Genomic DNA, 20165 nt, shown 5'->3' with positions numbered 1-20165 from the left:
GCAGCTGGGGAGGGGGGGCTGAGGGCAGGTTGCTGCCTTCCCTGCGAGGGGTCGCTGGGAGAAGAGGGTCTGCTTTTTCCCCAGTCTCTCCAAAGCAAGCAAGAGCCCCAGCCCACAAGCCAGGTAGGGGCTTTCTTCTTGCTTTCTCTTTATTTTTTTAAAGCTGCTCTGTCCTTCCTTGGCACGACCTGCCTGGCAATACACAGGGCAAGTCCAGCACTGCCAGCAAACCCTCCTTTTCCCCGCAGCTGCGCTGCTCCCCTTCGCCTTCAACCGGGGCTGCTGTGGGTGAGGATCGCCTTGTGTCCCTGGGACGCAAAACCTCATCCATTTTCCTGGAAATCCAGACAGCCTTCCAGGAGACCCAGCGGTCCCTCCTGCTTTGTTTCCCATGGATCTTGAGTACCTTTCATCAGGCATCTCAGGAAGCTTTGCAAAAACATCCTGGCCTGGCAAGGCTCCCCGGGGAACCCCAAACTTTATTGATTTGGAGGTGGCAAGATGACGTGGCCAGGCAGGGCGCTGGGCTGGTGGGCAGCGGGGGGATAATTTTAGCCATGCAGCCGGGCAGTCCTTCCACAGGCTGAGTGTGTTTTTCACAAAGCACAGAACTTTTATCTCTTAAAATACCATGGAAATAATTCGTGTCTTTGCCGTGTTACCCAAATCTGATCTGCTATTTGAGCCCAGTCAATGGTCCCATTCATCCTACAATGGGTTCTCTGTCCCTCTGGCAAACATTTTGCCGTCTGAAGCCACGTTGAGTGTGTGAAGTGAGGCATACGGTGATGCCTTGGCTGGGCAGCAGTGCAGTGTGCTCCCTGGTCGCAGCAAAAGGCTGAGCAGAAGCTGTGGCACCTCCTGGGTCTTCAATCTTGGGGCCATCTCAGACAGATTGTTCTGTTTTTCTTGTGCTTTAGCACATCTGAGCAGTTTTGGGTTTTTCCCTTGAAGCGTGGTTCATAGGGTACATGTATTTGTAAAATTTCCGCAGTGAAATGAAGTTTTGGGATTTTGGGAGGCAGGATTTGGCCTCCCTGTACGTTCCAGTGAGAAGAGGCTTGGTGCTGTGTTTTGGCTGGAGGCCGCGCGTGTGGTAAAGGCACTGAAATGGGGTCTGAGGGTGCTGCAGGGCAACGGAAACGACGCTGTCCCCACATCAGGGCGAGTGCAGGGACTGCGCCCCTTGCACTGGTCCTTGGGGTCACCTCCCACTTGGTGTGGCACCTTCAAACCTCGATCTCCAGCATGTACCGAGCCAGAGCAGCCGTTCCCCGGGCTTTGGTGCACGAACACGATGGCAGAAGCTGCTGCCGGAGGTGGGGTTGTCTCCGCTCATCTGGTTTTATATATTTAGTCAAATGATGAATCAGAGGGGGAACCTGCCAGCAGCTGCAGTCCTGTCCTAAACCACTGATTAACTCCAACCGCCCGGTGGAGAAGTTATTTAATAAACAAGTCATTGCTAATTATGTATGAAAGCAGCTTGGGGATTGTGCTGGGTCCAGAGGACCGCGGTGTCTCGCAGGAGCGGGGCTTTTGCTGGCTTCCGCTGGGAAGCGCAAAGAGAGAGGATTTAAACCTCTTGGAACAAATCAAGCATTTAATGACGCTGCCCCAGTGCTTCGTGCTGACCCCAGTGGTGCATGGGCTGGGTCCGTGTGGGGGCTAAAATTTGATGCTGGTGGCTGTGACTGCTTGTTGCTGGGTTCCTGTGTGAGCTGTGGGGCCGTGGTTTGGTCAGAGCATCCCACGCTCAGCGGCGAGGTGAGTGCTCATGTGCATCCATGGGCCAGATCCAGTTGGCCATTCCCAGCTCCAGCCTTAACCATCCGCCCATCCCTGGGCATTCCCAAGCACCGTGGGACGTTGCATGAGCCCATGGCGGCTTTGCTCCGGCGTCGTGCCCGAAGCCCCAGGTCACCAGGTTGTTGCCAGCACCGAGGGCTTGCCGCGGGGTCAGACACCATATTGCCGCTTTCTAAGCACCCTTGGCGGGCCGTAATCCGGCTGTTTTGGCTGCTGATTAGCGTGGCTGTTCCCAGGATTACCCGTCACGCCTGGCCGCTGCCCGCCGCGGGGTGCTCCGTGCCGGCTGCCGTGTCCTGGGGAGGTGCAGGGCTGTGGAGGTGCCACCGGGGTGGCCGAGCGGGCTGTGCTGGGACCCGCAGTCCCTGCAGCCAGGGGGGGTCTCTGTGGGTGACCCCCCAGATCTGCCTTCTCTGGGCTCCTGCGTCTGGGCTCTTTCACAGGACATCCCTGCTGCGCATCCAGGGCACAGATGCTGTAAGGAGGGCTGGAGGCTTTTTCTTAAAAAATAGGCAGAAAATGGATCATGAAGTAGCTGCAGATCTTTTTTAAGAAGCTTTAAGAAACTTGTCAGACCCAGGAGCGGGGAGCTGGTGGCTTCTGTCCTCGTGGCTGTCAGTGGGAGGGTGGTCACCTCCCCAGCGAGGGGGCTGGGACCCCGCCTGGGGTGGTGGGGCTGCGGGGAGGGGACAGGCAGTGCCACCGTTGGCAGCCGGGCAGGGAGGCCCTCGAGGAGGGCTCCTGCCCTGCCGGGGACCCCCCTGTCCCTCTCCGGGGGCTTGCGGGGGATGCGCAGCCTGAGCCTGCTGTTCCCTGCTGTTCCCTGCCGCGGGGGAAGGAAGGGGCAGGAGTCTCGGTTCCTGTTGTCCAATTGAGCATTAAATATAGGCTGTTAAGCAATATTCTTTGCAGGAAGTGTAGAAATACTGTTCTGTGTGAGCGCAGCCTCTGTCAGACACCGAGAGCCCTGGAACTTGCCTTGCAGCATGCAACCGGCCTCATCAGCATCCTTTGCTTTCCCCCTTTCAGCAGCATTAACCCTCCACTCCCAGGCTCGTCAGCAGGTTTGTCTTTAACGTGAGCCGCCCCCAGTGTCCTGCTGCTCCTGCCTCTGCCCCGTAGCACCGCTGAGCCAGCGCTAGTTTTGTTTTTTCCAGCTTAAATAGCAAGCTGGCTGCAAAGTCAGCTTTGGGGAGAGTCCCCACTTTCTGAGGCAGCAGTGTAACTTTTTCCCTGGCCGACCTTATCTTTCAAACACGTACTGCTGGGCCAGGGGATCGCGCTCCTGGCGGGCAGTGGGACTGGGCAGGAGGGGACGTCTGTCTTCTTGGTGTCTCCTTTTGATGTTGTATGGTTCCCCGCTGTGTCCTGTGGAAGCGTTTCCCAGCTGTCCATCCCAGCCAGGAAAAGCACGCAGGTGGAGGAGTTGCGATATCTTCTCAGCCCCTTAGAAATTTTGATTTAAGGGAAAAGCTCCCTGGCTTTCAGGTTTCAGCGCACGTTACGTCTGTGGTCCCTTTGGGAAGGCCTGAAAATGTTTTCAACACTGAGCGCCAAGAGAGGGGGTGATAGGGGTGTTGCACAGAGGTGAGATGTCCAGCTGAAACATAAAACAGGGGAAAGAACTGGAAGCTGGTGATCAGGAGAGAGCGGCTTGTGCTAGGACTGTGGTGGCAGTGACTTCCCCAAAGTGGCCGAAGCTCTGCATGCTGAGTCACGCGGACCGGGGACACGTTAGATCTGGGGCCTGTGCCCCAGGGAGCAGGGCTGCCCTGTCCCACGGCGACGTGCCCCTGGAGGAGACCTGCACCCGGGGCTGCCCCTCCGCAGCACCGGCTGCTGACCTGGCTGGGACAGGGTCGTCCCTGTTGTGCTCGGTGTGCTGTACGCATTGAGGAGTGTTGTGAAATCACAGCCTCTTCCTTCTATAAACGGTCTTTTTTCAATAGTTCCAGATTCCTTTGGAAGGGGACTTTTATGTAAAAAACCAACCACTTCAGTCTCATTGCAGTAACAGCAGCCACTTCCCAGAAAGAAGATTTGACTCTCAATAGCTGAGGAGGAGGAGGAGGGGTGCTGGGGTGATCCCGGAGGACAGGCAGCAGGAGTGTGACATTATCCCTTGGGGCAGGGCGGCCGCGGGATGGAGTAACGTGGGCTTCATCCAGGTTTGGAGGGACCCCGGTGCCTGGAGGTGTGAGGCTGGGCTGGGACCTCAGCCAGCAATTACCTGGCTCCCTGGCTGGTGGAGGGAGGAGAGATGTGGGGTACCAGAGGAGAGGTGGGCTGACCCCTGAGCTGGGCACGAGGGAGGAGGGATGGGCAAAGGGGTTAACTGGGGCTGCTCCAGGTACAGGCACCTGCCTTCTGCCCTGCTGGGAGCCATCTCCCCTCCGCACTGCTCCTGTGGCGGGTGGTGAGGATGCGGCCGATGGTGAGGATCTGGTGGATGGTGAGGATGCCGAGTATGTCTCCGCTCCTGCAAGTGGCTGCCTCTGTGTTGCACGCCAGGGCAGGACGCTGGGTGCCGGCACGGCTCCGTGAGATGCTCTGTCCCCTGCCGTGGCGTGGGGGTTTGAGGCATGGCCAAAACTGAACATTTCTGAAGGGGCTGTTCACAAATAAAGCAGAGCTATGGCTCAGTTGTTGTTGTGCAGGAACTGCTGAAGCTGCGGCAGGCAGGGAGCAGCCGCAGGCAGATCCCCTGCCTGCGCCCTTTGCGATGCTCAGCTTTGCCATGCTGACGGACGAGCGATGCCGGACGCTTTGGGGATGATCAGGGCGGGTTGGTGGGCGTCTGTGATCACTGCTCTCCGACCTGCTGCTGGGAAAAACAGGATCAGACCTTGGAGTTCAGCTCCAACTCTGAAACTGTAAGAGGGGAGATTTTGGTTAGAGATTAGGAAGAAATTTTTTGCTGTGAGGGTGGTGATCCCCTGGCCCAGGTTGCCCAGAGAAGCTGTGGCTGCCCCATCCCTGGAGGGGTTCAAGGCCAGGTTAGACAGGGCTTGGAGCAACCTGGTGTGGTGGGAGGTGTCCCTGCCCAGGGCAGGGGGTGGCACTGAGTGGGCTTTAAGGTCCCTTCCAACCCAAACCATTCTTTGGTTCTGTAATTGTATGAACTTCCTCCTTGCTAGGACAGGCTCCTGCAGGTACCTCTGTCCTCTGTGTGGTCATGTCTCCTTCCACATCACTTGTTCTGCAGTTTTCTCCCCTGTTGCACCCAATTCAGGTCATAAACCATCTTCCAGGAAGGTAAAGTGCTAGGGCAGGGGAATGCTGCTGGGCTGAGTGGGTCACCCTGTATCACAGTAACGAGCTGATACATCGTTTTTCAAAGGGCATTATATTTTGATTATTGGTTGCTGTAGCTACGCAGCTGGACCTCTGGCATGCAGTGCGTGTGCCTGTTTTCTGTCAAGTGGACTTTTCCGAAGGGATCGTCCTGTCCCCGGCAGCCGGGGGGTGTGAGTGGGGAGCGGTGGGAGGGGAGATGAGGAGGAGGCCTGCGACAGCAGCCCTGCTGAGGGACGGTCAGCTGCAGAGGGGCAAGGAATGAGTCGTGGTTGTGGGGGCTGTGGGGCAGGACAGTCCTGCGTTGGAGGGGAGGGGAGGGCACAGCGGGGCTTCGGATAGCAGCGCAGCTGTCACTTGAGCACAACGTGTGTTGACCGGAGACAGTAATTAAGGCAACTCACCACTGCTGCGGTGTGCTGGGCAGAGGAGCCCGGGCTGCCTCAGCAGCTACGTGGGCATTCCCTTGCAGGTGGGATGGAGATCTGCTTTGCTCCTGCTCGGCCGGTGCCTCCTCCGTGTGGTTTTGTCTCGGATCCTGGTTGCGGGCAGATATGTGGCTCCACAGCGGCTGTGTCCTGGACCCTCCTGAGGTGGCTGCAGCCCTGGGGTGGCAGGGCCACTGCTTGCCCTCCCAGTGTTTCAGCAGCTTGTGCAGGGCTGTTTGCACCTCCTAGGATGCCTCTGCCAGACACCGCGCTTTCCTTGCTGCCCCTGGAGATCTTCAGTGCTCTGTGCTGCAGCCACGAGGCGCGATGGGTGCAGGAAAGCTTCATCGGGCGCAGGCTGCACCCCTGGGCTGGCCACTGCTGCACTGTCCCCGCAAGCACGCGGCAACCTTCTGCCAGCACCTGTGCATCCCTGGATCCATCCCAGCCAGCCCAGGACCACCATCCAGTGGTGCCCAGACCCAGAGCTGGTTGTGTGGCTCAGGCAGAAGGATTTTTCTGGTTTTGTGGTGGTTTTCCCTGATGTTGCGGTTGACTGATGAAGTGAGACGGAGAACTTGGAAGCAAAGCTTTCGCAGCCCGGCAGTGACTCATATGCGGGGTCTGGGTGGTTTTACTCGTGCACGAGAGGAAGCAGAAGTTTCTGTTGAGCCTTTGTAGGATTTTGGGTTTGCTCGTCCACAGCCCTGGGAAAGAAGAAGCCTCAGGAGCTGAGCTGGCCCATGGAGGGGCCTTGCCTTCCCCATGCAGCACAGCCGTGAGCTTTGGCTGCTTCCACTGGAGGGGCTTTTCCCCAAAATGTAGATGAGAAGTTCAAGATTTTAGGAAAACGGGATGCTAGGAGTGTGGGTGGGTCTAATGGTGGCACAGGGAGGACGATGGGGCCCCTCCATGCCGCCTCCTTGCTTGTCCCCAGCGGTATGGCGCGGGTGCCCCTCTCTCCTCTTTTGGCCGAGCCTGCTGCTAATTTTAGCATCTGCTTCGCCCCTGCAGCCCGGCCATGCTGTTCAGCAAGCGGCTGCCAGCGATCCTCCTTTATCGCTGTCGCACAGGGAATTATCTCCTTCTCCCCCTGCCTCTCCCTTGCCTATTTATAAGCGCTGTGGGCCATTGCTGATGGATGCCACTGGCTCTGGAGGCTTCTTGGCTTCACTCTGGTTTGTGCATGGTCCATGCCGTGCATAACGTGGGCAGGGTATCGGTGAGGCCACGGTGTGCAGCAGGGAGAGCCGGGGAGAGCGTGGCTGATGGTCAGCATGGAGCCGTGGCAGAGGAAGTCGCTCCTTAAGTCATTAACGTCATCTGCGTTACTATTCCGGAGGAGGCAGGAGGCCACCCGGCTCTGGGGACTGGGTTAAAGTCCCCCTGCCCTCTGGCTGCCCCGGGGAGGGACGGGGGCTGCTCCGCCGCGGCCAGGGGCATGTGGAGGAGTGCGGGGTGAGCTGCACCCCTTGTGTGAAGGCAGCCGGGACTGAGCTGTGGGCAGGATTAGCCCCAGGGCTCTAAGCAGAGACGCTCTGAGAACGGCTTTAATGCGTGGAGAAAGCTTTAAATTCTCTTATCCTGTAGGGAAAGCAAAACACTTGAATTCTTTTGCGGTTATCTTCTGGCTGTTGGTGTCGGAGAGGAGGAAACGGCCTTTCTGTGCACACGCATGTTTTCCACCTGTGCTTGGAAAGTTAAAAAACCACTGAATTTTTGGACTTCGAGTGAAGAAATGCACAGGGGAATTAGCATTACGTCTTCCTAGCGCTGCCTGCAGTCCCTTGCGTTGCTCAAGTACAAGTTCCCGTCCAAGCCAGTGGCCTCGCAGCACCTGGAGCGTGTGTGTCTGCGTTTGCAGGGTTATCGGGCTGGTTTGAAAAGCCAGTCCTGGATCCACTCAGGTCACTGCAAGTAAGATCTTAATAGGATTCAGATCTCGGAGGGAATCTGCAGCTTGGAAAGCAATAAACCTCTGCATTATCACCCGTACAGGGTGCCTTCCTTCAGCAGGACAGGGAGTGCAGAGGTGCCGTCTCTTGGGGGGCAGTGCCGCCCTGCGTCACCGTTTGCCACTGCCTTGTGGCACCGGGCTTGAGCTCCTGCATGGTTCTCATGGTGTTTTCAGGTTGCATCTCCTGTAGTGTATTTTGGTGGGTGCTGGCAGAGACCCCACAGAGCCCTGTCCCTGGGGAGGGTGCAGGAGAAGGGCAGGGCTCTCAGGGCTTCCCTGGTGCCGGGGGCCCCGTTGGATGGGTCCCTCCATGGGGACTTGCCGGCTGGGATTGCGCATCCACCTGCATCATGCTGTTGGTGGGCTTTTTCCTTTTTTGACATCTGCGTTTTCCCCTCTCCCATTCTCTTGGCAGACCTGTCGGCAGCCAAGCGCAAGTTTGCAGACTCCCTCAATGAGTTTAAATTCCGCTGCATCGGCGACGCTGAAACAGATGATGAGATCTGCATAGGTGAGTCCTGCGGCTGGTGCCGTGGGTAGCCCTGAAGGTCCAGACCCCCAGGCTGAGCAGGGCACGGGGGAGAAGGACACACGAGGATGCCAAGAGGCCTGGGATTTTATCCGGGTGCTTTCCTGCTCTCTGAAAATGGCATATTTCTCCTGGTTCAGCATCAGCAAAGCCTTCCCAAGGAAATAAATTGTTGTTTCTTGGCCTAAATCTAGCCCTGACAGAAAGGAAAAGAAGAAGACTGGTCGCATCTGAAACCATCTAGATCATCCGGCCCTTTCCCATTGGAGAGCAGGAATCTGGAGATGTGGTCGTGGCTAAATGCACCCCAAGGGGCTGTGATCTGAAGGAGCGGGGCAGCAGCTTTGCTGCCGGAGCCTGGCAGCACTCCCCGATCTGAGCCCGGCTCCACCTTGGAGCTCCTCGTGGTGCAGGGCAGCAGCTTCAGCCCTTCACTCTGTGTCGTCCCACTTCTGCCCCAGCTGAACTTTTAGAGCTTATTGTGCACATCGTCTGGAGCCGGGAGAGCAAATGAGCTTTATCCCTGGTTTAACTTTGCTTATTTATTTGTGCCTGGTCTCTCAGCAAAAATAGCTTTCCCATCCAAGTCCCCTTGCTGGAACACACATGCTGGTGAGCCGCGGTCCTGCGCCGAGCATGGCTGGGGCCTGCGCTGAGCCGTGGGGCTGATCAGCAGCCAGGCGTTGGGTAGGGCAGGATCGAGATGGAGGTGGGAACGCGGTGCTGGGGATGCTCTGCTACCAGTTGCTTTTGTAGGCAGCTGGAAGCCTTCCTGGGGAGACAGCAAAGATGATAAACGCCTCAAACAAACAACCCCCCAGGCTCCCCAAAACACAAACAAGCAAAAAAAGCCTGTTCAGTCTCTCTCTAAATTTAAAAAGGACATGAAATGCTGTTAACCCATGTTAAACCCCTGTGGGTGTGTCCTTTCCAGCCAAGTCTCTGCAGGAGTTCGCCACGGTGCTGCGGAACCTGGAGGACGAGCGAATGCGCATGGTACGGCCCTGTCTGCAGGGAGTGGGGTGGGTGGTGGCACCGCTGCTGCCGCCAGCAGCTCTGCCCACGGTGGGTGGTGTGGCACCCATGGCTACAAGCCCCACTGCCTCTTCCCTTGCCCATGGCAGAGCTGCAGGGGAGAGCAGAGGGAGGGGAGGGTGAACTTGGTGGGGGGCACTCATGAGAAGCGTCAGTGATGGTGTTTAGCTGTTGGAAAATGGCCAGCGCCGGTGCTGGTGGGGCTCACTGGGTGAGGAGCAGGTTTGGTACAAGCCCCTCAGCCTGCCCCACGTCCGCAGCCAGCGCAGAGCCAGGGGCTGAAGCGTGCGGGTTTCCGTGGGCTACAGGAGGATTTCTGCATGAAAGACTGTTGGGCATCACGGGTGTCTGGGGCTGAGCTGGGCAAAAGGTGATGGGTGATTTGTGCCTGTCTTCGCCCCTAGATCGAGAACGCCAGTGAGGTGCTGATCACGCCGCTGGAGAAGTTTCGCAAGGAGCAGATCGGGGCTGCTAAGGTAAGCTGCTGCTGCTGCGCCCAGCCGCTGTCTCCTCCGGGAGCCCCTGCTCGGGCTCGGGAGCAGAGCCCAGAGCCGCCTGGCAGCGGCTGTGGTGGTGGCCGGGACCTGGAGCGCTGCAGGGATGGGTCCTGCTGGGCATGGGCATGGGAGGAGGTGGTGTGGTGTGCTGCTGCGGGATGGACATGGGGGACGATCCAGCTCCTGGCAAAGTGCCTCAGTGTTCTAAGTTCACCCACAACCAAGTAACATTCCAAGGGACAAAAATCACGTGCCAGTTGAAACGAGTTTTTTTGTCTTACTCCAAGCAAGAATTAGCATTATCTGAGAGGATTTCGCCGTTGCCTGAGCCCCCAGCTCTGTGCTCCCCAGCCCAAGTGTGTTGCTGGGCGGCTGTGTGGGAATTCGGACATTGCAAGCCCAGGGAAGCACCGGTGTGGTTGAGGGCGGCTGTGAGACAGCCTGGCCCCCCCTTTCTTTCCTGCCTTTGTTCTGAAATCAAAAGAGAGTCTGTAGCTCTCCTGTTGTTATAACAACCTGCTGCTGCCTGCAAGAAGCTCATGCCAGCCCGGAGGACCATGTGTGTGCGTGGCAGCGGTGTGCCCGCTCCCTGCTGCCATGGAAGCCGCGGTGGCACCGCGGTGCAGCCCAGCCTGGCCAGGCTGTCCGGGCTCCTGCAGCTCAAAAAAAAAAAGTCAAAAAGGGGCCCTTCAGAAAGGAGCTGGTTATTAGTGGGTGTCGGTGGATTTCCTACTGGGGTGTCAGGGTGGCGAGGCTGGGACGAGAGGTGCGAAAGAAGAGTTGACATCCTGCTTTAACACTTCTGCCACAAACAGCCAAATTACTGTGTCATCATCCTGAGTGGTGGCAGGGGATGGGATGTGAAGTCGTGACGATGCGCTGCTTAGCTGGTTAGCAAACACTTTCCTCACTGCATTGTCTCTGGACCTGGATTTTTTGCCAAGCCTTGGGCTCTGGGAATAGAGGAGAGGCTCCCCAAAGTCTTGGATTTTGCAGCCCAAGCCCCTTTCCTGGAGCTGCCCGACGATCACCCGCTTCCAGTTTATGACCCGTGGCCTTGGTCCCGTCTTGTGCTGTGCAGAAGGGGGTTGGCTCCCACCTGGTGCTTGCAGTCCTGCACCGTGCTGTAGGGATGCTGTGCATCCTCACGGCCATTGTGTTCAGCGTCACACTTTTGGTTCTGTTTTGTAGGATGCCAAAAAGAAATATGACAAGGAGACGGAGAAGTATTGTGGTGTCCTAGAAAAGCACTTAAACTTGTCTTCGAAGAAGAAAGAGTCCCAGCTTCAGGAGGTGAGAGCAACCTCTGGTTTTCCGTGTCTAGCAGTAACTGTGGTGAGCTTTTTGAATGCGTTAAGCAGTTCATAGCATTGGTTCTTCTGGCTGTAAACTCATTTTTTTTTTCCCTCATTCTGACTGCGAGTAGTGGGTTTTCCCCTCTTCCTGTAATCAAAGGGGACGGAGCTGTTTTGGTGAGTAAATCAGAGATCCCAAAATGGACAGCAATCAAAAAGGAGAGACAGTTTATAATTAAAGAGTGTAACAGAAAGGAACTGGTTCTGCTGCAGGCTGCCCTTGTGCCAGCACAAATCATGGATGTCTTTAGTTCCCTCTCTGAAAGTGGCTGCACTGGCTTTGGGCTTCATGGGAGGAGCGATCAGGCTTAGTGCTTTTAAACTGCTTTAGGGGCCTGTTGCTGACGCGGGACATAGTTTGCTGCTGGGCCAAATGCTCTTACTGTATGAGTACACTGAGTTTTCAATCACTTCTTCCACATTTGGAATTCCTTGCACTGGCCCGGAGCTGGGCTGGTCCTTGCAGGGTGCACGTCCTTGCTTGTGGGCATGATGCTGATGTGTTGCTGAGCCGTTTCTGGGGGAACTGGTGGGCAGAGGTGGTATTTCCTCCACTGGCATAGCTCAGGTGGGGGTACGGTGCGCAGCGGAGCTGGGGACTCAAGAGAGCAGATACGTCTGTGGCACAAATAATCATCTTCCACCAAATTAGGGTTGAAAAGGGGAAGAATCAGGGTTGACATGCCTGCAAGCCAGCTTTGTCCTTGCATAGATGTTCCGAGTTTGTAAATCCCTTGCCATGTGGAAGCACCCATACGTCCCAGAAGACAGAGAGTCCCATTCTCATGGCTTTTAAATAACCCTTTAAAGCTCTGTTGTAGTTTGTGTTTGGAATACTATTGTGAGACACAGGAGTGGAAGGATTTCTTTCCAGGGAGGGGAGGAGCCACTCGTGGCTCTTGGGTTGTAGCAGTGACTTTCAGAGGTGTGATCCCATGCCCTGGCCAGAGTACAGCCCTGCGGGGCTACCTGGGAGCCCGGGGCAGCAGGGTGCTGCGATGCGGTGCAGGATGCAGGCAGTGGCTGTGTGCGGGATGCGGTGTGGGATGCAGGTAGTGGCTGCACGCAGGATGCGGCTGCTGGTGCACGTTGAGCAGCGCTGGCTGCTGGTGCCATCTGCTGGCATCTTCCACCTAAATGTTGACTTCGGCAATCGCTGCGAAGGCAGGAGGAGGCTGGAGCCAGCAGCGCCTGCTCCCAAGTTCAGGTGTAGGGGCCTTTTCCCCTGGGGTACTAGGAAGCATACATTATTTTTGGTGGCTCAGGCTCCATGGAGGAGGGGGTGCCTTTGAAAGAGCAGTCCAGTGTGTAGGGTGTGAAATGTGGATGTGGTCCATGGGAGTGCTTGGCCTGTCTGGCACCTCCCCTGGGGCTGCCCACCGTGGTCCCTGCCCGCCGTGGTCCCTGCCTGCCAAGGGTTCTCTGGGCAGGGGGCTGCAGCCACGGCAGATGTGTGTGGGAAAGGTATGGGAGCATTTTAGGAAAGTGAACACCACCCGTTTATGAGCAGTCTGAAGCTTCAGTAGATGCCCTGATGGCTTGAGAGACAAGGGTTTGTAGCTGGGAGATTTGGTGCTTTGTATTTCCTAACCTCCTCTTGCTGTCTGCATCTGGAGGGTGATACCAGGCACAAGGGCAACTGCTGCGGCGAGGCGGGGAGAGGAGGAAGCCATGGGAATTTTCTGCTGCTTTGGCTGCTGACCAATTAAATAACACACAGAGTCTAATCTGCCATTTAACTCCCGCCAAAGTTATTTGATTGCGTCATATTTTCTGCTTTTCAGAACTCAGTTTGCTAAATACCTCAGCCTGCGCACCACGGGCACGCAGCACAAATGCTGGTGGCAGGTCATGGGGAAAACAGGCCATTTCACGCCTGTGTCACACAGAAAATCAGGAGTAAGCCGCTGTTCGAATGCAAGTGGGTATTTGCCAACTGGGTTTTGCAGGGCGCGGGAGCAGCCGTGAGTCCAGCCCTGACGGGGTGCACGGCACGGCGTATCCTCCTCCTCCCCGGAGGTCCGGGTCTGCCTGGGCACAGTGCGGGTCACGCTGGCGAGGACTCCCTGCTGGCCTCGGCCGGGACAGAAGAATTTGCCTCCTGTTGAGCAATGGCTTGATGGCGTTTTGTGCTGGGGGTGAGGCTCTTCGACCAGCTGAGTTTAGTGACGCTGAGATCAGAGGGATGATGGGTCACTCAGACCGACTTCCCTGTGGGCACCACCGCCGTCTGTGATGCCCTGGGTCGCTCTATGCAAAGTGTCACTCGCAAAAGCGGCAGCAACATGTGTTGGGGATGGCAGCCTGGGGATACCCATGTCCCTCACCCCACTTCTAGTGCATCTGCTCTGTGCGTGATGAAGTTACTGTTACACACTGGCATTCAGTGCGTATCCCTATTTTTGTTCACTTTAGCTTCAAAGCAGAGGGGAATTGCTGTCTGCTGAGCCACCGAAGTGACACGCTCGCTGGAGGGGGTGGAGGGGTGCGTGCACTGCCCAGTTTGGCCCCAGGATGCTCCAGGCAATCTCCGGCTGTGGTGCTTTCCAGAAAGCAGAGAATTGCCTTTTATTGTCAAGTATGCAGTGACTTCTCGTTTTTCTTGCTTCTAATGCATGCTTTTCTACACAGCTGTCAGGGAGGTGAGAACATGAGTCATTTTTCAGCTGAAGAAAGGGCCTGTTCATGTGAATCAGGTTTATATTTAATCGCTGTGCCATCTGTCCAGCCCTGGACTGGGGTCTGAAGCTGAATTAGTTCTGCACGGACGCGTTCCCATTAGACCCAGATGTCCTCTGGTCACGAGGCCAAGCGCTGCCGGTCAGTAGTAACTTCATATTTCCTCTTTAATCTCCCTGGCGCTTGCAGGCAGACAGCCAGGTGGACCTGGTTCGGCAGCATTTCTACGAAGTCTCCCTGGAGTATGTCTTCAAGGTGCAAGAGGTCCAGGAGAGGAAGATGTTCGAGTTCGTGGAACCTGTAAGTGGGGGCTCAAGCTGCCTCAGCCTGCAAGAAGTGTGGGATTGCATAGAGAAGCGGGGACTCGTGGGGAGCAGGGCTGCGGGGTGGGGCATCCCTGCGGAGGGGGGGGTCCAGCCTTACCCCACAGCCCCTCTCTGAGGGAGATCTGGGGGGAGAAAGCACCCATGTGAGCCATTAGCTCGGTGGCCATGTGCACGCTGGAATATTTCATTTTTTATTGTGCAGACATCTCTGTCGTGGTGGGCTGGACTGAGGGGCCTGCTGGTAATTAAAAGAAAAATAGGCTTGATTGGGAAAAAAAAAATAGAACTGTAACGTTCCCAAGGGAGGAAGAGTGCAGGAGTGACAGAAATCGGGGAGAGAAAAAAAAAAAAAAAAGGTTTCTAAGACCTACCTTTGCTCAGGTGCTAAGTAGTTGTAGTTTAATGCTCCTCTAGGAAGTGCCAAACCTCCGCAGCTCTTTGCAAAGACAATTCCTGCTGAGCCAAGAGTAACTTGGGGTTGGGAGAGGCACAACTCTGGGAACGGCAGCGTGCTGTCTCCTCTTCCTCCTGGCGCCTTCCCGCACCTCCTGTCTCTTCTCCCAGTGACCCTGGGGCTTCGGGGATGCAGGGAGGAGGGGGGACAGAGGGGACGAGAGGTCCTGGGGCAGGGACTTGCCTTGGCTTTGGGGGAAGGAAGCGCAGACTCGGCTTTGGGGTCAGTTCAGGAGGTTTTGAAAGCGAAACGAGGAACAGAGCATCTTCCCAGGGACTGCCGGCAAGGCCCTCCGTCCCGGGGCGTTGCAGTGGCTCTGAAGGCGGCTGTGGGTCTCTACTGACTGTCCGATTCATTTTACCCCAACACAGCTGCTGGCCTTTCTGCAGGGGCTTTTCACCTTCTACCACCACGGCTACGAGCTTGCAAAGGACTTCAGTGATTTTAAGACAGAGCTGACAATCAGCATCCAGAACGTAAGTGTGCCACGTGCCTGTGCCACTGTGCCATGTGCCCGTCACCGTGACTGGCCTGCAGAGCTAGCTAACAATTTGGTATATTTTAATAAAGGTTTTATTCTCCTTTTTTCTGTGTGCCGTTAAGCAAAGGCTTTGACTGTGTTGTCAAAAGTAAATTCTTTTTTGTAAATAGCACGGCATGGTATATACAGCCTACATGGCGGTTCATTCCCAGCTTCCCCAGGAGCCAGCTAGCGGGCAGACCTCGTTGCCTGTTTCAAATCATTTTGCAAGTGTTTTGAAGTGCTGTTTGTTCTGGGAAGTGCAGCACTCTCTGCTGCGCCAGTCTCCGGGTTGTGGAGCGCAGCCCTTCTGCCGGCTGCGGCTGTGCCCAGGGCGCGGTTGGTGCCTGCACGTCAGACGTGTGTTCAGGGCTTTGGCATGTTGGCATTGCAGTTTTGCTTTCCTCTCTTATTATAAAATTACTCTTTTTCTACCAAAGATTCAGACTTGTTTCCTTCTTTTGAAACAACTTTTTCACAAAACTCATAATACAAACAACTTGCGAATTGTCATAACATTTTTCTTTTAGCTTAAACCCAGGCCCAGGAAGAAAACCTGTCCTGTGGCTGACAGTGGGCTCCCCTGCTCCCACTTCCCACGCGGGCTGTGGTGACCCAGCTCTGGGCTCCCATCCCATCCCATCCCCTCCCAGCCTGGTGCCTCCTCGCTGCAGAGGGGGCCACGTTGGGTCCATGCATTGGAGAGGCATTCCTGTTTTAATTCGAAGGCATTCCTGTTTTAATTCTCAGACAAGAAATCGTTTTGAAGGAACGAGGTCAGAGGTCGAATCTTTGATGAAGAAGATGAAGGAGAATCCTCACGAGCACAAAAACATCAGCCCATACACGATGGAGGGTTATCTCTACGTGCAGGAGAAACGTAGGTGCCGGGGCGGCGGAGCTGCCTGCCAGGGCAATGCGTCTGGGGAAGGTGGTTTATCACGGCGTTGGGCATGAAGGCTAATTCAGCAGGTTACAAAATCCGTGAAACAGAGGGATTGGCCCAACGGGCGGGATATTAAGGTGGGAATGTGGAAGGCAGGTTCTCCCTGGGAGGGAGAATCCCTGCCAGTGCCTGATAAAAGTCTTTCCCCTGAACAGAAGGGGGGTAATAATGCTTAATCCACCTGCAAATTCCAACAAGAACCGTAGGTACAGAAATCTGTCATGTTAAGTGATTGCTAAACGTGCAGGTTATTAATGGGAGGGCACTGAAACTGTGCTAGTTCAGCGGATAAAAACTGCATTTGCTTTGCAGGTCACTTTGGGACTTCCTGGGTGAAGCATTACTGCACATACCAGAGGGAATCAAAGCGGATAACGATGGTGCCGTTTGACCAGAAATCTGGAGGAAAAGGGGTGAGTGCTGGTTGGCAGCAGGATGGCGTCCCGGGGTCTCTGCCGAGGAGTGCTGCGGAGCTGGCAGCTGCACGCTCTCCCGGTGCTCAGACGCATCCTTTCTTAGCAAGGTGACACAAATGCCAGCGAAGTGGGTCAGATTCATTCCAGGCTGAGCGGATGCCACATGGGGAATTAACTCTGCACCTTGTTTAAAAAAACCAAAAAAATACAAGAAAACCCCCAAAGCCCACAGATCTGTGGAAACTGTCAGCTGTGCCAAGAGCAGAGCTGGTTTTTCAAGTGGATACAACCCCTTGGACATCGCTCTCGTTTCATGCCCCAGCTCCATATTCCAGGCTGGTGTCTGCACACAGCTGTTTGTAAGGACAAGTCTGCAGCAGCTGCCTCTGGGCTGAGACTGGGCCTTTTACCTCTCACTTTTAGTCTGTTCTTTATTTACTTATTTCTGGTTTGTGGAAGGAGAGACCTTTAAAAGCTGAAGTGTGCACAGTTGCATCTTCAGTTCCATGCTGGCTGTCCCTGGCACTGCTGGGCACGCCGTGGGTTGTGTGCCTGCCCCGTGCCCTGCGAGGCTGCGGCTGTTCTGCAGGTGGAGGGGGTGGTCGGGGCCGGGAGTGGAGTGGGGTCATGCCACGCACACCCACCGCACCCCAGCTCTGCGTGCGCCTGCGCCCTGGTCCCCAGGCCCTGCTCCAAGACCTGGAGAAGAGAACCTGGTTGTTATTTTGCTCCATCCTCAATGCCTGTGACTTGGCGTGAAGCTGGTTTGTTTTAGACAGAGCCACAGCAGAGCCTGGAGCTGCCCTCGGCCCCGAGGGGGTGCGGGGGAGCGGCAGGAGCAGTGGATGTGGGGCGTGGGGGGTCAGTGCATGCCATCTGCCCCACTGCTCCCGGGGCAGCGGGAGCCCGACTGTAGCCGGCTTTGCTCCTCTCTACAGCAGGAACAATAGACCCCTCCGGAGTGTTCCCGGCTGGGGTGGTTTGCAGACATTATCCCCTTGCAGGGGAGTGCCGGGGGCAGCTGGACAGGCTGCCGCATGGCTCCCTGCTGGCAAAGGGAGTCAGCTGCGAGGAGGACAACTTTTAAAATTAATTTCCTCTTGCCTCGGAGCATCTTCATTATAATTCAGCATTAAAATATCCCAGCCCTGTAATCATCAGCTGCTGCGCTGTGTTTCATGTGGTCTCTTCGCATTTTGTGGCTTCCCTGGCACCCCAGGGTGTGGGCGCTGCCGGCACGACCACGAGCCCTTCTCGTGCAGGGCAGGAGCCCTGCTCCGGCATGCCGTGCCAGCCACCACGCTGGGGGGCTGCTCACCCAGGGTCTCCTGGCTTGCGGGATCCTGGCATGAAACACCGCCTAAGCTGGGACAGCTCTGTCGGAGCCGCAGAGTCTGTCAGCGATGACCGGCATGGGCATCAGAACGTGGAGCAGCCTGGGGGCTCATGGCCGCGCTGCCGGGCATTTCGGGGTCTGGCTGGAGCAGGCGCCAAGTGACAGGCGATGTCGGTGCTGCCGGAGGAGACCCAATGCTCCTGGGTCACAAAGGACACTGCGTGGTATCAGCCCCTTGTGAATGCCCCTCGGGCTGCAGCTGGAGCCGGATATTAGTGGGTTTGAAGCCGGGGCATTCCCTGAATACCGGACAGGGAGTTGGGTAGCTTGGGAGCAGCTTCGTGCCAGCAGTGGGTGCAGGTAGCTCTGCTGATCCCCATGGAGAAGGCCTGCAGGGACCTCTCTCAGGTCTGTCTTCCCGGGTCTGTTCTGGATCCTGAGATGTGTTTCCTGGAAAAATGGTGATGTCAGGGAACAGGGTGGTCAGCCAAGGTGTCATCAAAAACAGCACGGAGAGCACAGAAAAGTGGCCATCTCCAGGAACTCGTTCAGAATGCATTTTCTATTGAGTCATCAGTGGATTTTACAAATTGGAGAAGGGGAAATGTCTGTGCTGGCAGGGACTGAGCAGGGAATTCCTCCAGCAGAGGACAGCAGTGCACGCGGATCCTGCCGGATCCTGCTCGGCGTGTGGAAATCCAGTACAACTTGGCTGCAGACGCCTGGATGGGAGCACGGGTTTGTCATTGCTTTGTTATATAATAAACATTTTGAGACATGTTTGCTCCCGTTAAAAGAGTTCTCATGTGCAGAAGGCTGCCAAAAACGCAGCCTGGAGTGAAAATTGACAGCCAGGTCTATGATGCATTGTTCAGCAATGGAAAATAAAGTTGACTTTGCCCAAAAGTTGTGGTTCAACACTCCCTGCGTCTCTGAAGCATGGGTTGTGTGATGCTTAGTGCACAAATTGAATCGTGTGCGTTCAGAAAGGAAGGCTTCTCGTGAAAGATTTTGGGCTAAACACGTTTGCAAGGGTGAAAAGACAAGTCGTCATGTCAGATATATAAAAATACATATTTTTAGCAGGCTGATATTGGCAAATCCCCCCAGCTTTGAACATGTTCGTTGAAAGCGTGGTGGGTGCTGGAGACAAGCACACGGTTGGTTGGTTGTTCTCAGCCTCATCTGCGATTTTGCCTCTTCTTAGGGAGAAGACGAAGCTGTTACCCTCAAATCCTGCACACGGCGGAAAACCGACTCCATTGAGAAGAGATTTTGCTTTGACGTGGAAGCTGTCGATCGGTGAGTGCCAAGGGGTGTCGCAGCCTCAGTGTACCTGCAGGGTGCATGCGGGGGTGTTAAGCTAGCTGTGCGCGGGGAAAGGTGACACTCATCCGTACTTGGCTTTCCTGGGTAGTTCTTGTGCAGTTTGCGTGTTTCTCATCTCCTTTAGTCATACCCTCCATGAATGGAAAGCATTAGTCCATGGAAACGCGTTCTCCCTGGTGCTTCTAGCCAAGTGCTCTCAGTATATTGAGTTAGTGCTTTGGTTTACAAGGTGCCGAGTTTACTCAAGTCTCTGCGACTTTAATGGTGTTTTAGCACTTCTGCAGTCCCTGGCCACGTAAGGTAAATGGTCACAAGTATGGAAAAGATGCTCTGTGGGTGTTTTGGCAGGGATATGATGGCTCTTTCCAGCATTGGGTATGTGTTGGAATAACTTCAGCTTTTGTGCTGGAGAGTGGCTGTTGCTGGTCCGCTGTGGATGGGCGGTAATGGCAGTCCGGCTTGCACCTCGGGGCACTTCTCATTCATTGCTTTTTCCTGAAGGAGTAAAATGCTTTCTGATGTCATTTATCACGTAGCAGCTGAACCAGATGTATGTGTGGATTCAATCTATAGCGCCTAGGAATGAAAGCCTGTTATCATATCTAATTAGCATCACGCATGGCTTACATATATAAACAGGAAAACCAGGCTGGGGTTGCTGTTCCAAGCGGGATTAGTCACTGCCTCATATCTTCCTCGCTGCAGGAAGTTTACATGGTTTACAAAAGCTCTCTCCAAAGTCACTGCATGTCTGTGCCCTCCTAGTTGTGTGCCTGTTCATGTTCCAGCTGTCCTCCCCTGTGCTGGCCACTGTGGGAATGCCCAGGAGGTCTCGGAAAACCCGAGTTCATGAAAACCCGCGGTGTTGAATAACGCTGGAATAGCCCACGGTACCTCTCCCTGCCCAGCCTGAGCTTCCGCAGCATTTTGCTGCCAGCCCCAGGCTGGCAGGGGTTGGGGTGATGGAGCTCTGCCTGCCTTGGCTGAGGGATAAGATAACCCCGGGGCTGCAGCCCGCTCTCTCTAGCTGCGCTTTCCTCCAGAAAGCTGCAGCGTTTCTGCTGACATGGGGATTTTTTTTTTCCTATGCCCCGAGGATGTATTTTTTTTTTTAAAATGTGAAAATCAAAATAAAACTGGGAGGAGGAGAAGCCAGCCACCACAATAGTTTTCTTCTGCAGCGTGTTCAGAGGCAGCTGAACCTTCCCTTGATGTTTGGAGCCTGCTAGGCATGGGATCAAGAGCTACTCCAGAA

The 20165-nt window shown here is 55.5% G+C and overlaps 1 protein-coding gene across 4 annotated transcripts in view; it reads left to right on the top strand.

Annotated features, from left to right (window-relative positions):
• The window catches only part of ARHGAP26 (Rho GTPase activating protein 26), a 149414-nt gene that overhangs the window by 13808 nt on the left and 115441 nt on the right, over positions 1-20165 (top strand). For all 4 annotated transcript variants that reach the window (XR_010072866.1, XM_063348639.1, XM_063348638.1 and 1 more), the window contains exons 2-10: positions 7904-7999; positions 8952-9013; positions 9457-9528; positions 10741-10842; positions 13773-13883; positions 14735-14839; positions 15634-15763; positions 16142-16242; positions 18789-18883. Coding sequence is in view for 3 of the 4 variants with exons in the window: in XM_063348639.1 (XP_063204709.1) it covers positions 7904-7999; positions 8952-9013; positions 9457-9528; positions 10741-10842; positions 13773-13883; positions 14735-14839; positions 15634-15763; positions 16142-16242; positions 18789-18883 (874 nt within the window). In the remaining variant the exon portion in view is untranslated. The remainder of the gene's footprint in view (positions 1-7903; positions 8000-8951; positions 9014-9456; positions 9529-10740; positions 10843-13772; positions 13884-14734; positions 14840-15633; positions 15764-16141; positions 16243-18788; positions 18884-20165) is intronic.

This window comes from Chroicocephalus ridibundus, chromosome 11 (genome assembly GCF_963924245.1).
Source record: "Chroicocephalus ridibundus chromosome 11, bChrRid1.1, whole genome shotgun sequence".
Taxonomy (NCBI): Eukaryota; Metazoa; Chordata; class Aves; order Charadriiformes; family Laridae; genus Chroicocephalus; species Chroicocephalus ridibundus.
This window is presented reverse-complemented; position numbering and strand designations above follow the sequence as displayed.